The sequence below is a fragment of the Lepisosteus oculatus genome, chromosome 6, assembly GCF_040954835.1.
Source record: "Lepisosteus oculatus isolate fLepOcu1 chromosome 6, fLepOcu1.hap2, whole genome shotgun sequence".
NCBI classification, from domain to species: Eukaryota; Metazoa; Chordata; class Actinopteri; order Semionotiformes; family Lepisosteidae; genus Lepisosteus; species Lepisosteus oculatus.
Genome location: NC_090701.1, coordinates 20,999,847 through 21,017,485, shown reverse-complemented (window position 1 = coordinate 21,017,485; position 17,639 = coordinate 20,999,847). Strand labels below are relative to the sequence as shown.

Here is a 17,639-nt window from a genome sequence, read left to right as displayed (position 1 = left end):
ATCTTGTCTTTAAACGTTGTAAATGCAGAGGGCTAATTCTCCCTCAGATAATTAATTAATGAAAGCAGTCTCACCTGCTTTTATAAAGTCACAGTATGTCCTCTGGATCAGTCCATTCAGAATCAGTGACTATTAAAATGTTTTGTAAGAGTTCACAAGCAGCATACAAAACATCAATTCAAAGTGAACTCTGTTGACTTCTTAAATGTTAACTTTCAAGGAGACTTCACTGGTCAAAGTATTAAGAGATTGCTGTTAAATTACCAAAGTCTTTCAGTGGCAGGTGGCGTTCATTTAATTCCAGGTCACATACTCTGAAACGCTGTATGCAACAAAAATAAGACTTAAGGTTCTGAGATCAACATAGTCCTGACCAAGTTGGTTTTTTTATTGGTATACATAATCAATGACTGATTAGTAAAAAAATAAAACATTCGGTAAAATATTTTGGTGTGGGCTTACCTATTTTTAAAATTGAAGATTGGGATAGCATGCTTCTTCAGAGTGTGTTCAAATTGAAACAGACCTATTTTCATTCACTTTACCCTGAGTATGATAATCCTCATTATCCCAATTTTTGGAGATATTTTCTATTTAAGTGTAGCTGAATATTTGTGATGTGTGGTGAGCGTTCTGGCGCACTATGGCTGCCGTCGCATCATCCAGGTGGATGTTACACATTCGTGGTGGTGGAGGGGGGTCCCCATTACCTGTAAAGCGCTTTGAGTGGAGTGTCCAGAAAAGAGCTATATAAGTGTAAGCAATTATTATTATTATTATTATTATTTTCTGGTTATTCAGCTACAGTATATGTTAGGTCATTCTTATTAGAAAAAGGAATGTGTTCATGTTATTCAATTGCCAATGAAATTTTCAAGCTTGGGCAGCAAAGTGGTACAGTGGTTTAACATTGCTGCCTCACAGTACTAGAACCCTGAGTTCAGTTCCTGGAGTGCTCTCTGTGTAAAGCTTATATGTTCTCCCTGTGTTCTTGTCGGTTTCCTCCAGGTACTTCAGTTTCCTCCCACAGTCCAAAGATATACTGGTTTGTTAATTGCCTTCTGGAAAAACTGACCCAGAGTTGTGAACTGGTGTGACTATATGTGTGTCTGTGTGTGCTCTGTGATGGATTAGTGTTCCATCCAGAGTGTATCCTGCCCTGCATTTGTTGTTTGCAGAGATAGGCTCCAGCTCTCCCATGACCCTGTATTGGAAAAAGTGGTTAGAAAATGAATTAATTTACAAGGGGGCCAGCTTGGTGGCAGGCAGACACAGACAGACAGACACACACACACTCACACCATAGCCAATTTTCCCAGAAGCCAATTAACCCACTACCATGTCTTTGGAGGAAACTGAGGCACCCACACAAACACAGAGAGAACATACAGACACGCATATAGCACCCTAGGAATTAACCATAGAGCCCTAGCACTGCAAGGCAGCAATACTAGTGTCTGTCGGCCTTGCAATGAGCTAGTGTCCCGTACAGGACATACCCTGTCTTGTACCTGTTGTTTTCCAGGATAGGCTCCAGCTACCCTCGACCCTGAACTGGAAGAAACAGTAGCACAGATGGATTTAAAGGGGCTTTATTTTAACAATTTACACATACGATTGTCTTAATATTGCTTACAGAGCCTTGCAAAAGTATTCGGACCCTGTAAAGTTTTCAAAAGTTGCTGGAATACAAATGATACACATCTTTTTCCAAACACTATTTTTTTGAAGATTCATACGCTCAAACAGGAATTCTTTAAAGGCAAAGTTAGTTCTTTAGATATCTAGATATTTTAAAGAAAGTAACAAACTGAAATATACTGCTTGCATAAGTATTCAGACCGCACACATTAATGTGTGGTAGAGCCACCTTTTGCCCCCATCACAGTTTAAATATTTTGTGGTAGATGTGTTACAGATATGCACACTGTTTGCCCGTTCCTCTTGGCAGATTTGCTTCAGTTCATTTAAGTTTCTTGGACAGTGCTTGTGGACCACAATTGTGTGTGCTTATGGACGCCATAGATTCTCAATAGAGATCAGGACTTTGATGGGCCTCTCAAGGACATTCAACTTTTTATTCTTGAGCTTTATTCATGAGCTACTCCAATGCTGCTTTGGCTCTGTGCTTGAGATCGTTGTCTTGTTGAAAGGTGAATATTCGCCGAAGCTTCAGTTTTTTTTATTAGACTGAAACAAGTTCCCTTGTAGTTTTTCCCTGTACGTTGCTCAATCTACTTTTTTGTTCAGTTTTAACTAAATTCCCAGGCCTCTACATGATGCTGCCACCACCAAAGTTTACTATATGGGTAGTGTTTCTTGGGGGATTGTGAGTGTTACCTTTTTTCACTCACATAGTGCTTTGACTTTTGGCCAAAAAGCTCCATCTTGGTCTCATCTGACCATAAAACCCTTTTTCCAAATCTTAGTTGGATCACACTTGTGCTCTCTGGCCAAAATCCAAATGGGCTTTGACATGATTCTTTTTGAGTGAAGGCTTCTTTCTTGACACCCTCCCATACAGGCCAGTGTTATGCAGAGCTCTTGATATAGTTGACGATGCACCTTCACTCCACTCTCAGCCACTGATTTTCAAAGAGATTGTTGGCCTCTCACTGTTTTCCCTCACAAGTCTTCTTCTTGTTCTGATAACAACTAATAACAAGGATAACAACTCTGATCCTGAGTTTTGAGGAACTGCCTCTTCTAGGCAGTGTCTTGGTAATGTGCTGCAGCTTCCACTTCTTGATTAATGACCAAAGATCCCCAAACAGACTGGGATCCTTATCCCAGTTATATCCATTTCAGGGCAATTTCTTTCACTTGCATAAACTTAGAGCTACCAGAGCAGAGGGGTCTATATACTTATGCAAGCGACATATTTCAGTTTTTGACTTTCTTTAAGGGGTCGGCTGACAAATAACTAATTTTATATTTTATATATAAACTTATATTTTAGCACATGAATTTGTAGTATAAATACTGATTGGAAAAATAAGTGTAAATATAATCTGAAACCCTTAAAGGGTCTAAATACTTTTGCAAGCCATTGTAGCAGATTAAAATTAAGTATAGTTTCTTCAAAAATAGTCCAGATATTGTTGCGAAATACAGAGTTGAACTTGACTGTGACCGTCCACAGGGCGGCGATTGATCTTGTTTCCAAAGTAGAAAAGCTAACTTTTTTATAAAACTCTAGAGAAGGGAAAATGTTGCTGTATTTTTTTCTCTTTTGATGATTAATGTAATTCTGACTGCTGACAATAACAGAAAAAAACAGATATGATTCATGATTCAGGGTTTTTAATTTTTTCCTAGACAGTTATTTTAACCACAGTCTGACAAAAAACAAGACGACCTTTAATGTTTTAGTGTACCCAGTTGGTTGGCAAGATGGAGTGTTTTAAATCTGATAAAGACATTAAAACAAAGGCTACCATCATAAAATAAAATTCTTAGGTAGGCCTATAGGAGTCCATAATGTTATACATATAATCGTATAACAAATAAAACAGTAGACATTATAAGATTAAAGAAATCTAACAGAGCAACCTCTTGATCAATAAGCAAGATCACCCAAAGAGGTTCATAAGATCAAAAGTGTTGTATAATGTAATTTTTAAAAATCTAACACTCTTCTTCTGAGTCATGTCATTAAGGGTGTGCTCTATACCCACTTACAGAAATTATAAATTAGATAATGTTACAGTATGTACACCACACCTTTAATGTGGATAGTATTATAAGACATTGCTAAGATTCTGAAAAGTGTAATTACTTCATCTCTTCCAGACATGCCAAATTGTTACAAAATAAACAAGTAAGTCATGACCTTATACAGATATAGTAAAAGTGCAAGATGTCACACTCTGTGCTCTCTTTTTAAAAAGCTACATGACTCAGTTTTGACATTGTGCAGGTTAGGTTATGCTATATTTTCTCGTTTCATCTTTCTGATTGAGAGCAAACCTTTGGCACTGGGTAGATGGAATTACCCTTGAATTGCACAGTTTTAAGTTTAGCTTTGATGGGGTTAATACTCTTTTGGCCAACACTGTGTGATTCAATTTCTCTGCACTCAAACCTTCCATCCTGTTTGATGAAACCAGCAGAACACACTGACTTGTGTGGTTTTCCCCCAGAACATCAAGTTCTCTAAAACGTGCAGGGTGCGCCTTACACCTTTACACAAATACTGTAGATTAAAACCCGGCAACTTGTCAAGAGGAAAAATGCAACATTGGCACAGAGACAAAATATTTAAACCAAAATGTCTCGAGGGGCAGTACAGTGGTGCAGTGGTTTTGCAATGCTGGAATGCTGGCCTCAGTTCTGGACCCAAGGTGCTATCTATCCATTTCCTAAACATCATTCAGCACAGGGATGTGAAGGACACTGGAGCCTAACCAACCAAGCAATGGGTCAGTCCATGTCAGGGCACACACAAGCGCAGGTACAGACACACACACCCGCATTTTCCACAAGCCGATTAACCTACAAGTTTGTCTTTGGACTGTGGGAGGAAACTGAAGAACTTGAAGGAAACCCATCTTAACACAGGAAGAACATACAAACTCCACTCAGATAGCACCCCAGGAAGTGAAATCAGAGCTCCAGCGCTGCGAGACATCGATGCTAACCACCATGCCACCAACTGGAATCTTTCTCAAATATTTTCTTTCAGTACTGCGAGGGATATAGCTGCTGTATATTGTTTTGTTTTGTACATCAAATGGACTCCTTCCTAAGCACCATATCAGATAAACATGTTGTCCTGGCTTTAATTGACAGGAACGTTCTTACTTGCTTCCTTGATGAGCTTCCCCTGGATGAAAATGAATATTGTTCTCTAGCCATCATTAGAATAGATTGATCTTGCCAACATATCATTGTGGAGTAACCAGAGCACCAGTAGAAACTCCCCAAAGACTCCACACAGAAGGAAACACAAGATGTACTGTAAGCAAACCTAGGACATAAGAGCGTGGAGGCCACAGCCCTAACCTCTACCCCAGTATGCCAATATTGGTGTGATATTGAAATTAAGGTTCATTAAAAGTTCAGGAAGGTGTAATAGCTACAAAAAAGTGCCGGGTGGGCAAACACCTAGCAGATAATCTTTAATGTAGATGAGTGCAAAATGACATTCAGGTAGAAGAACAAATTATTAATGTAAAATAAGAAACAGCTGGAATGGCTACTCACAAAAAAAAACTGTTTAACTCGATCCCTTACATCTTCTAAACAATGTGGGTGAAGTAATCAAAAACGTTTGTTAGGATATATAGTTAAAGCAATGAATTTAAATCAAGGAATCAGGCGTTAAAATTGTATAATGCACTTTTTTTTCAGTCTATAATAGCAAGCAGATAGGTCCCCAAGCACTAAGGCATGGCCTACATTGACAGGCACAAGGAGCTGAATCCTTTTAATCTTGAACAGAGAGCCCCACACGGGAAGCTGACTGAAGCTTTCAAAAGCCTCAAAGGTATCGACAACACCAACCCAGAGGACCTCCTCAGAAGAAAGAGGGAGCTAGATGACGTGCGTGATAACAGGAGACATCGCTTTACACTTAAGGTTGTGGCAGTATAGCACAAGCTAAGCAGTCAGGTTGTTGAAGTTGAAACCCTGGCCTCTATCAAACCCAGAAGAAAGGGGGTTAAATTAATATCCTCCTTTCGTGCTTATGTTCTTCTGTTCTGATGAAAAGGTTCGACTCAGATACAAACTGAGAGAAAATAACACATTTTATTCCCCTTCCTTGGGAAGAAAGTATAACAGCTTTCACTTTCTTTCGTCTTGAAAGATTGACTATAAAAGCACATGAAGCAGGTCTCGCCGAAAAAAACAACAACAAATGGCTAAAACAGAATAAATCCAGATTAGTAGGCCAAATGCGTTGCCTCTTACTCCTTTTCAGCATCTTTTCCTACTTTTTGAACATTTTAATTGCTTCCACGGGGAATATAAACTCCATAAACTCCCTTAAACTCTAATCTGACATCCCTGGTGTGTCGACCCAGTTATCAGCACACAGATTCTAGTTTTTCTTGCGACTCTTGTGTTGACCTCAGTTTAATTACAAATTAAAGATCAGTTTACTGTATATATATCTTAAATAGTTTAATTTAAATTTACCAACTGATGTGCCCAGTCATATAAAACTAAATAAATAATAATTCAAATGAAACAACACTTCACACATTTTGAGTGTTTCTAAGCAAGCGGTAAAGGAGTGTGGTCCATCTATTGTTTTTGTAGATTATTGTTTACAAAATTGTGTTTCAAACGTGCAGGGATTTTCTTCTACTGTTCGTTAATATTTCTCACATTGGTTTTCATTGAGGAAGATTCTACCAGTGGGACATCAACAGATCTCTTGAATTTTCAGAATATCTATTATTTTAGGTATATTAAGATGTATCAGTTTATTTTCATCGTCCATTTGAAATAGAATGGAATAAAATTAAAATCTTCATTATTGAGAAGCTCCTGGGGTGTAATACGACCATTCATCGTCACGAGGGCTGCAACGACTAAGGCATTACACAAGAGGGCGCATGAACCTCGAAAACAGGGTGTATTATTAGCTTTGATTCATTCAGTGAATCATCATGCACTCGTTGACACTCTTTATTTTTGAATTGTAAATTTCATTGTCTGCTGAAGATTTAAACGCCCACAATTGATTGTTTCACTCAGAAGAGCATAAGAAATTATGCTTAGGAGATGAAGCCATCTAGTTCTGTAGCTACAGTAAGTGAAAGTAACATTTCAGCTAGCTGTTTCTAACATGTGTCCACATGTTTGGGACTCAAGAACTTGATGGGGAATCCAGTTCCAGTCACCCGCCATTCTTTGTGCCCACTTGTCTTTATTTTACTACTGTGTGTGAAATAGTCCCCTGGATTAACCCTATCTATACTACTAGGCGTCTATACCACTTACACAGTTCACAGAGAAATATTGGGACAGCAGCCAGGTTCAATCTTATCCCTGCTTCTGTAACTTGTTCATTTCTGACATCATTTCCTGAATGGAAAAAAAGCCTTTTCTCCATCACATTCCCTTTGTTCTAAATACTCTGTTTTCCAAAGACAGAAGAAGGATGCACTGTATGTATAGCATATTTTTGGTAAATGTAAATTATTCTCTAACATGAGAGTCCATTTGAAGCACTGCAAAATTGAAGCATTTAAAATAAATTAAAAGATGGATTTATTAATAGCACATATGTAAATATTTTCAACTCTTGTGATGCTAAAGCATTATACATATACTGTAGAATGAGACTTGCTTCATCCACTGGTAGGGACAAGTGGGATCCAATACTGTATGATTTAGGCCCACTACACTGACAACCAGGTGGACAAAAAAAATGTTTCACCAATTGAATTAAGATGATACTTTAGGGAGGCCAGATTGTACTTTTCTAATCTTATAAATACGTTTAATTGTTAGATCGCAAGCATCTTTATTCTTTGTTATTCATTCCTCTTTTATTTATTAGTTTCGTCATGAACATTGTTGATCAGTTATACATAGGCCTTATTTTAACCAACCTGCAGTACATTACAGAATGACCAGAGCTGATATTTCTTATTATAGCAATTTCTCTAATAGGCAGTAGTTGTTAAGAATGGTTACAAATAGAAGCCGTTCAGGACATCTAGCCTGTCTGGTATTTTAGAAGTTAATTGACTGAGAACTTCTTCCAGTCTTTTCTTGAAACAAAATCAGGGTTTCATCTTTAACAACATACAGTAACTGAAAAGCTTGGTTCACACCCTCGCAACCTTTTGTGTAAAGAAACACATCTTGTTCTCAGCTGTAAGTGCACTTCCACAATGTTTTCACTTGTGTCCTTTGGTACATGTTTCACTGTTCATTCTGAAGAAGCCCGTTGTTTTTGTGGATTTTGAAAACTTGTTCAAGATTAAAAAGTTCAGTTCTTTCAGACTGTCGGTGAAGGAGATTTCCTTAAACTCCAGAACAAATCTAGTTGCTACTGTATTATCTGGGCAGAGTCTAGAACATTAATATATTTTCTATAATGTAGTGAACAAAAATGCCCACACTATCCTGATGCCTTACTAGTACATTATACAACTTTAACAAGACACTTAAATTGTACTCCCTGATTCACATTCTCTATTGTCTGACCTTTGATTGCATTTTATTTTTTCTGTATATTGTCTAGATGATGTAAATGATGTGTTAATATAAACACCTAGGTATTTTAATAAAAACTTTAACCTTAGTGTTTCCATATTGTACTGTATTTCTAATTCATTTTTTGCTACCTGCAGGCACAACCTTGCTCGTCAACATTCAACACCATCACCATCAGTTGTTTGTCCATTCTTAAATTTCAATTTTTTAACTTTTTAAAATATTTGAAATCATCAATTTTTAAGAAGATTTTTAATCTGCTTCTTCTGTAGTGTATGTCAATCCTCCTGTTATGCTGTCATCTGCAAACTTGACTATTCCACTTGCTATACCAGAATCTAGATCATTCATGTAAGTTGAGAAGAACAGTGGTACTGTTACAGAATGCTCCGGTACTCCACTATTTATATCACCCCAGTTAGAGTGTTCACCCCTGAAATATCAAAGACTTAATTATTCTGAGGAGCTAGGCAGTCCAGGAGGACTATAGAGTAGAGACACTTCTCCTCTGGATCTCGTGATCCAGAGGAACCAGTTGAGGTGGTTCTGTCATCTAGTGAGGATGTCCTCACAACACCTTTGGCTGGAGGCCCCTCCCACAGACCCAGAACGCGCTGGATGGATTATGTCTCTCAGCTGGCCTGGGAGTCTCTCAGGACAGGAAAGGAGGAGCTAGAGGCTGTTGTTGGGGAAAGGAAGGTCTGGTCTGTCCAGCTCAGCCTGCTACCACCATGATACTCACCAGGAGTAAGCAGGTAGAAAACGAGGTGAGATGAGATACTGTAGTTATTCTGGTTGGTTGGTTTTGGACAGAAAACCATGCAGTAAGTTCAATACAATTCCTCCTAAGCTTCACAAATTTGTATTTATATAGAATCTCCAATCAATTTACAATCTACAAAATGGTCACTCTTTTGCATACTGTTCACTGGTAAAGGAAATTTTAGGTTTTTAATAAGGTAAACACCTTTCACCCTTTATATTAGTAACAGCCAAATGCACAAATACTTTTGCAAATGTATCTTTTGCACAGCCTTGTGTGTGTGTTTTTTTTTCCAGCCAAACCTGTTGATCTCAGAACAGCAATAAAGTCAAAAGAGCAACTGCACCACCGTGACCTGTTCACAGTTTTTAATGTGGGTCTCATCAGCAAATGTTTTCCAGTTAGTCAACCCTGTCATTGATGGAAACCTTCTGAGAATGTTGCACAAATCCCTGTTGGCTACCTGCTAAGCAAAATTGACCAGAGCGATGGAATATATTCAAGTCAGTGAGCTTCCCTCCCTAACCCCAGGCGCTATGTATTAATGGTCTTTGTCTGTCAGAAACGATTATTCATTTGCTTAGTTGCAGACAAACGGAAATTCCCATGTTCAATTCAGCAAGTCATCACCTGATACCAAATACTTCATGGTCACATTCTCATGACATTGCAAAGAGGTAGACCAGACATCTCAATACAGAACTTGGTTAAAGAAACTGTTATCCTGGGAAAAACATCTAGAGAACAAACTTTGCTGCCACTTATCATGTCTGGTTCTGCAGTGCCCAGCCTGTGACAAGAATGTTGTGCGACAGACTGATGGCTGATCCTTATCCTATCGTCAAAAACATCTGGAAACCTTGCACAATTTCCAGGAGTTTTGAGCCAAACACAGGAAATTACATCATCAGGACTTGAACCAGGAATGCCTACGCTGTTTATAACATCTGTCAATTTAGCTACAGAACCAAAAAGGTGTGTTTCCTTACTTTTATTTCAATGTGTCATGACCAACCTTGTAATTTTATAGAAAACCTCCTGCACAGAATATGTCTGCCTTGGAAATATCTGAATACAGTATCACTTTAAGACAAGTATGCGTGTCTCCGACCAGACTTGTGCATGTGGTATAAAATACAGTCTATCCGTGCAATTCAGACTCTTTCAATTTCAGTTCTTCAGCTACACAATGCTGTTTTATACCTTATTACTCACACAACACCCAAAATATCCACTTAAATTACTTAATCACTGCTTAAAAGACTTAATCACCACTGCTCCAAAAAGTTTTAAATATCTTAATCAACTACCTCATTTTATTTAAAGAATCTGTGCAACCTTGTATATTTCTACATTCTGATACAGAATTCTGTATAGTTATATACACGGAAACACGCCTCTCCAATCACCATCCATTCAACCCCAGAGCTAAAATGAGGATTAGTGCTCGTTGCTCGTTACGGTAAAACAAACACATCGTTGTGTTATCATTTGTTGATGCTTCAAGATTGTGTTGTTCCCTTTTGTATTTGCATTTTGAAAAAAAAATATTTAGAACATGTAACCATCTTGATACTGAGTGGGAAGGATTTGAGCAAAGATGAACGAGAAATCATAAGCACGAAATTGCCATTTCAAATGAATTTAGAATCGACAACACCAATTTACCAATTTACAGAGAACAATGTACTGTACGTTAGTCCTCGGGGATGGATGAAATAATATGTGTAAGATTTATATGCCCTAGACACTTCTATTGGGGCTACACATGAGCGACACCAACACTGACCGAGCGTTTGTCAGTCAAATTAAAAAAATAAATATATTTTTTACGTCAGAGAAAGGAAACGAAACCCTTAACTCCATAACGAGTGCTTATGACACTGACATTTCACTGCCGTCAATCATATGACGAGAAAGCCTGAAAAATATTTCCTAGAGTTTGAAGTTGAAGGAAGCCGGCCGGTCAGGTGCCATGAGTACCTATTCCGTTTCTGCACAACAGGATGGTGAAAAACAGAACCTGCAAACATGTTTTTCGGCACAGCATGAACAGTTAAGTACTGCGGGTAATGCTACTGGAAAACCACACGAAACCTTTTGGAAAAATAAGACGGACATAGGACGCTTGTCTGTGACAATTGCTCTTCGCTTTCTCTTCTCCTTTGGCGCTGTGTGGGTGGTGTTCTTCTCTGTGCGCAGCACTGACGTCCAGGAGAGGAGGAGTTTGAATTTGCCGACCCCCACGTGTTGTACAGAGAGATGATTAAAGTAGTCATGGAGCCGCTTGCTGCGGAATAAAGCTGAGGCTGAAATTGCTGTCAGCTGTCCTGATCATTGCATCTCTCTCACTCTCTTTTAGAAGAAAGACTTTGAGGCTAAATACTGTTGTTTTCCCAGCCTGATTTCATTCATTTATTTATTTTTTCCCCACTGATGAACAATGGAGAAGCTGTCAGCAGAAAATTCTGGTGACCCTCCTCTTTTTCCCTGCGGTAGATCATTGTTTTTGATGCTGTTGTTGTGTAGGAGGGTAGGGACGGACCTCATCTTTTTGGATTTCTGCTAGAAAACGCCGATAACATTGGTGTTGTTGTTATTTGTTATTTTTTCCCGTTCCCAGCAGCAGATGTTCGTGGTGCTGTCATTCCACCGATATTATGGTGAACATCCCAGCACTTACACCTTACTGGCCTCTCATCCGCTTTCTGGTGCCTCTGGCAATTACAAATATAGCCATCGACCTCGGGGAACAGGTGAGTATCATCATCGGTATTCTTTTTTTATAATTATTAACGATATATTTGTTTATGATACCTACAAAAATAACTGTATTCATTTATCCTAGAAAATGACGTAACTGAATCCGTTACGCAGATGATTGCAGATTGATGCTTTGCAATGAAAAGAATCTCTTATGCACCGTTAAAAATGTTTTTTCCCCTTATTTTACAAGTTAAATATTATAAAATTCCCTGCACCTTTACGTTAACGATAAACGATTAGTTGAGGATGGCCTATCACATGACATAGGTTGTAAATTTCCCCTCTTGTCAAGCGTACCCCTTCGTTAGGGTTCTGGTGAATCAAATGCCATTGAGGTACCAATTCACTGCTTCAGCCCCGGAGTGGAAACAAAACGTGCTTTTTATTTAAAACGCAATAAACAATAACAGGTCCAAAGCACCTGCGTATGCGTGAGTTAGTATCTACATTACTCGCTCGTTAGTAAAATAGGTCGGGTCTGTTTTCTGGACAGAAGCAATGTGCGTTCAATTCCAATGATTGTGCAGTTTCGGGCAGGTCACCGTTTTACCCCATATACTGTAGGCGCCCCGGTTACAGGTCAGGGAAAAGCCGACACCACGCAGCGGCCGGATTATTTTTCAATAAATTATTTATTTTCACAAAACCGCAGCCAGTCAGCTGTTTTTTTTTTCTTTAAATGGGCGTCTTGATTTGTTCGTCTTGGTTTATTTACAAAAAATGCCAAAAAAAAGCAAAATATTGTTTCTGTTGCGGTTTTGTGTTCAGCCGTGTTGGCAGGCCGGGTGGCTAATCCTTTCTTAAAGACTAACCGGTACAATATGGAAGAAAAAAAAACATCCCTGGAAACGATTAAAACGGATTGTGGTGAGAGTTGTATACTGTAAACGCCTGGATGGAGGGACGGTTCAGGTTTAAATCCGCATTATCTCATAGCTCTTGATGTTGAGCTCTGCAAGGTATCTGAATATGAGCAACTAACAGCACTTTACATGTATGATCTTGACAAGCAAGACGATAATAATATCAATGGATTGCTATCCCTAAAGCCTACACACTTTAAATCTTGGCAAATGTATTATTTAGTTAATCCCAAACGCACTCCGGACGCAGTTAAATTGTTTTTTATTTTATATTTCAATTGATTTTTTTACATCCATTGTGGACATTCTGAATAGACTCAATGCGTCGTTTCAGTTTATGAATACATCTTTGACAGTAATGATCGCCCTTGTTTTAAAAACTTTCACAAACATATATATATATAATATACACACATATTTTCGAATATAATTAGTATTAAAATATTGCGAACTTTTGTTGTGGTAAAGCAAGATCAACAAATATGTCGCACTTAAGGTCCCTTCATAATTATATGCATTTAATACTATTAAAGGCTGGTTTTAAAACAAATAAAAATAATTCTAAATTCTTGTTTTAAATGTTGTCTTTTTACATTAATTTGCAACACATACCCACTGATTTAATAATAAAATACAAACATACAAACAACTAAAATACAGTCATAAAACAAATCAATTTAAAATGGATGTATTATGAGTTAGCCTAATGGCTGTGCAAAAATTGAACTGACTTAAATGGCGTTACATAAATCTCTAACCAGATGAGTCAGTGACTGCCGTTTATACAGTGGGATGTGTTACTGGAGCGGTCTGGGTGAAACACCTTGCTTAAGGATGCAACAAGTATCTGAGTGCTCTACCTGGAACTGGAACTTCCAGTTGTCCAGTTGCAGATTCACTGGAGGCACCTGCACAAATTCTTATGCAAACTTTGAGATGAAAGTAAGTGGGAATAGCACAGAGCCTTTCCAGTCACAGTGTTTACAGAAAATGTAGAAACCAAGACAACAGCTGTCACCTGTGACAGCAGCTGATGCTAATGTCAGTTTCTTTCCTCATACTGATCCAACGAGGCTGGTTGGCATGTCTTAATCTTAATAACCAATGATTAATTAAAATGTGAAATATTGGAGACTATTTCCACTTGACCTCTGAGAGCCTGAGAAAAGTCAAGGCATGTCGACAAACTAAATGCTCAAAGAAGCATTGTGGAAGGGATTCATTTTTTTCCATCATGACAATGATCCAGAAAATGCAACTAAAATACTTGTGCAATCATGCTGAGATAACCCCACGTGACTCCAGTGGTAATTACAGCACCCATATTACAAGAGATCAACAGGCTTGCCTTGGATATGTGACTATTCAGGAGGCTTGTTAATAGAATCCAATAGAGGGTATAGCATTGATAAGTATGCTGGTACCATAAAGCTTTGTAACTCCTTATAGAAATGGGCTGAAACTGCTCGTACCACTGATTGGTCAACTCCTTATATGTTTTCATCCCTCTTGACTTTACAGATGGAAGTATATCCATTTACCATTTACATTACTAAGTCTAGTCTTATTTCCTCTGACCTCCAGATGTCATTAATTTGAAATAAATTACTGTGTATGTGGCCTAAGTTTTATAGTATTTGCTATTGTTTTATATGGAAGTAAAACAGAAGTCTTGATCAACGATACAGGCTACACCTCCTGGTTAATGCTAATATAGCTTATGTTTTTATATTTTAACACGAAAGGCTCTGATAAATTGATAAATTATAAATAAATGGCTGTCAAAATTTTACTTTTGAGCTGTCCAAGGTACTGAATTTTTTTTCAACAGAAAGACAATACAATGTTTTTATACACCTTTATTACACTTAATTTCTTCAGCTGTTATAAGCCTGTAAGGGTACAGTTATATCTTATGTTTAATAGTGTTCTGTTTGTCATTTGATATTGCACCCATCCAGGATTTTACCTTTTACTCAATGCATGTATAAAAATCTTTATAATCCCAGTTTTCACATGCACACCTAATATGTTTCAATATTCTGGAAAAAAAGATTCCAAAAATGCAATGCAAACCAGAGCAGGAATCGGGGTGAAGCCTTTTGCTGGTCTCTTTTAATAATGTAATTGAGGATTGTAGCTTTTGGGACAGATGCTGTTGCATATTATTTAAATCTTTTACAAGCCTTTGGTTCAGTGAACACCACATTTTGGAGAAGATGGGGTAACTTGACACAGCACATGAAAAAGGATTTGTACCAGATGAGCAGAGTCAATATTGGTCTGAATTGAAAAGTCTCCTGCTGACAAGAACCTTTCCATAAAATCCTTTTTTTAAAAACAAACGTTTGCTGAAGTTTTGAAACGGAACAAGACCAGACAACAGGTACAGAAAAAAAAAAAAAATAAATACGAGCTCATAAGAAAAAATAATCTGGAGTCACATCAGTTTGATCAAAAAACACTTCAGTCACATACAGTACATGTGTCTTCTTTGCCAAGCAACAGTCAGTGGCTTTGTCTGTTTCATAGGCCTGTTAGACTCTGTAGGAGATCAACAGTCTTCATTTTCTCACCTCTTTTTATTAAATTAAGTTTTACTGACTTGCTCTTGGTTTGGATTTGATACTGTTACAGATAATGGAGACAAAATGTGACTTGAGGAATTCTTGTCACTATTTAAACTCTTGTGACTTGGTTGTCATGGAGATATTTATGGAAGACTGGGTTTCTGTTTGAACATTTTTCCCAAGCCCTAAACATGTTTACGGTGATGCTTGGTACACTATTAGTATACCAGTGACAGAGCAGTGGAGCAATCGTGATGTAGAATTGCAGGTGCATTGTTGTGTGAAAGTTTAAAATGGTTTAGCTTGTGTGATGGGGTTAGTGGAGGAAGAGAATCCCGATCAGGTCTGCTAACCATTTTCCTTAAAAACGTGATCAGCTAGTCCCATGTTTTCCCTTAGAAGCACACGACATGATGTTGTCCCCAATTACATCTATTTCAGAGCAGCCCCTTTCCTTTTTGAACAGATAAAAAACTAGGAGGGATGCAAGAAAAGTGGATTCCAATCATTTCCCAGTTTGATTTGAAGAGGTACAAGACTGGAAAGGTCCTATCTTATATTTTAATATTGTGTGATTTTATAATAGGGACGTAATAGTAAGGACACACACGCCGTCACTTCAGAATCATTGTGTGGCTGTGTATGACAGCATTCATCCCTTTTCGAGCTGCTTTATCTGATACAGGGCCGCACAGGAGCCGGGGCCTATCCCAGCAAGCAACAGGAACAAGACAGGGGCGCCAGTCCATCGCATGGCAGGCACAAATACAGCCATGCTTACACCCAGGCTTCTCCCAGTAGCCAGTTAATCTACCAATATGTTTTTGCACTGTGGGGGGAACCCATGCGAAGATGGAGGACAGAGAGACTCCATGCGGATAGCACCCAGGAGCAGAACCCAGGGCCCAGTGCTATGAGACAGCACTGCTAACCACTGTGCCACCATTCTGCCCTGAATGATGGCAATGGGATTAAACGTTTTACAGTCTAAGAATAATAATCACAATGATATTGACTACAGGTGTAAAAAGGACTAAAACAAATCCAAGAGGTTTATTCTAAAGCTGTGATTCCATTAACCAGGTTTTGGTTGAATGATTCATAATACCATGGAAAATGTAATTAGATTTCAGACAGCCATGTTTTCATCTTGGTAGGTCTGTTACTGCAGTGATTTTGTTCCTGCAAAGATGCACATGACCTTTTGTTGCAAGTGTATTCGTCTGTTCTTGGAGAAGCTGTTTTCTTTTCCTGAGGATGTCATTGTTATTATCAATAGTTTTTCTAGGGGTGCCTGGCACTGGGGTGTGGCTGAAAAGATACAGTAAGTGTTACTCGGCAGCCTATTTAGGAACATAGTGGTTCGTGTTTTAGTAAATTAATATTGTAACTGTCTCTGTTATTATGAACTATTTAATTGTTATCTCAGTGTTATATGCTGTTCTCCAGTGTTTAGAGTAAATACAATACATTTTTCAGCTTAATTTTCATGATCAGATAACAACGTCCCTTTTTCGTATAGTTGACATGCTTACTTTAGCCTGTGTAAACGTTCTAACTTTCTCACTGGACACCTTGAACTGTGTATACCTCAGGAACCAAAGTAGAAAGCAGTCTTCAAGAACACATAAAAGACAACTCATCATAAGCATGTGGAGACCTGTTTAAGGAAAAGCAAACCAAAGATAACTTTGGGAATTGTTGTGAGATTCTTTGGGTCTGTTGGACCTGTGACTGGAATTTGTCAATGAGGCTGTACAAGTCAGCATTTCAAAGGTGTTAATAAGTCATGCAGGCATGGATTAAGGCTGGACACCCTGATGGTTTCAAAGGAGGAATGTTTGCACTCATCTTTTTCACACTAATTAAATACTTATTTAACTTTAATACTTGCCAAATATTCAAGGCATAAAATTTAATGTTCTTGAAGTTTGGTAGACAGATTTCTAAGGACCTAATTTTAATATTGGGTTATTTTTAAAGAGTTTTAAATTGATGATTTAAGTCTTGAAATCAGTGGTTGTTCAAAGAGGCATAGTTTAGCGCAATTTGGAACAGTGTTATGTTAAATGCTGATTCCATCCATATTACACTAAGAATAAGTCCTAAGAATAGGGACTATGATAGTTGCTTTACTAGTAGAAGACGTGAGACTTTTAGATTTTTAACCAGAAGTTCATTGGATTGTATATCTTCTAATCTTTGGTTTATACTGACTATTAATAGCTATTAATTTACTAGAAGCCTCAACAAAGTTGAGGAAGCCCTTCGTAGACCATTTAGGATTTGAGTCCTGAGTGTTCTTCTTTCCAGTGAGACATCTGGATGTCCCTTAGAAAAAGCAGCTTTTCAGTTCCTCGTCTGTTCAGTGCTCAAGATGGGGACAACACATCATTGAGAAGAGTGGTGTCTCACTTGCACTGATGTTTAAGATGTTAGGTATTTATTTATCTGTGCACAATGCAATGGTTATTACTTGAGTATATATCGCGCATAACAGGA

The 17,639-nt window shown here is 38.1% G+C and overlaps 1 protein-coding gene across 2 annotated transcripts in view; it reads left to right on the top strand.

The window, feature by feature from the left end:
- The first annotated feature begins 10,893 nt into the window (after positions 1-10,893).
- Positions 10,894-17,639, top strand: part of ankhb (ANKH inorganic pyrophosphate transport regulator b) — a 52,660-nt gene continuing 45,914 nt past the window's right edge. The window contains exons 1-2 of one of the 2 annotated variants that reach the window (XM_015354438.2): positions 10,894-10,993; positions 11,562-11,694. In XM_015354438.2, coding sequence (XP_015209924.2) covers positions 10,914-10,993; positions 11,562-11,694 — 213 coding nt within the window. In that variant the 5' untranslated portion in view covers positions 10,894-10,913. Of the gene's footprint in view, positions 10,994-11,183; positions 11,695-17,639 lie in introns of those variants that run through there. The other variant, XM_006634317.3, reaches the window with a different exon arrangement.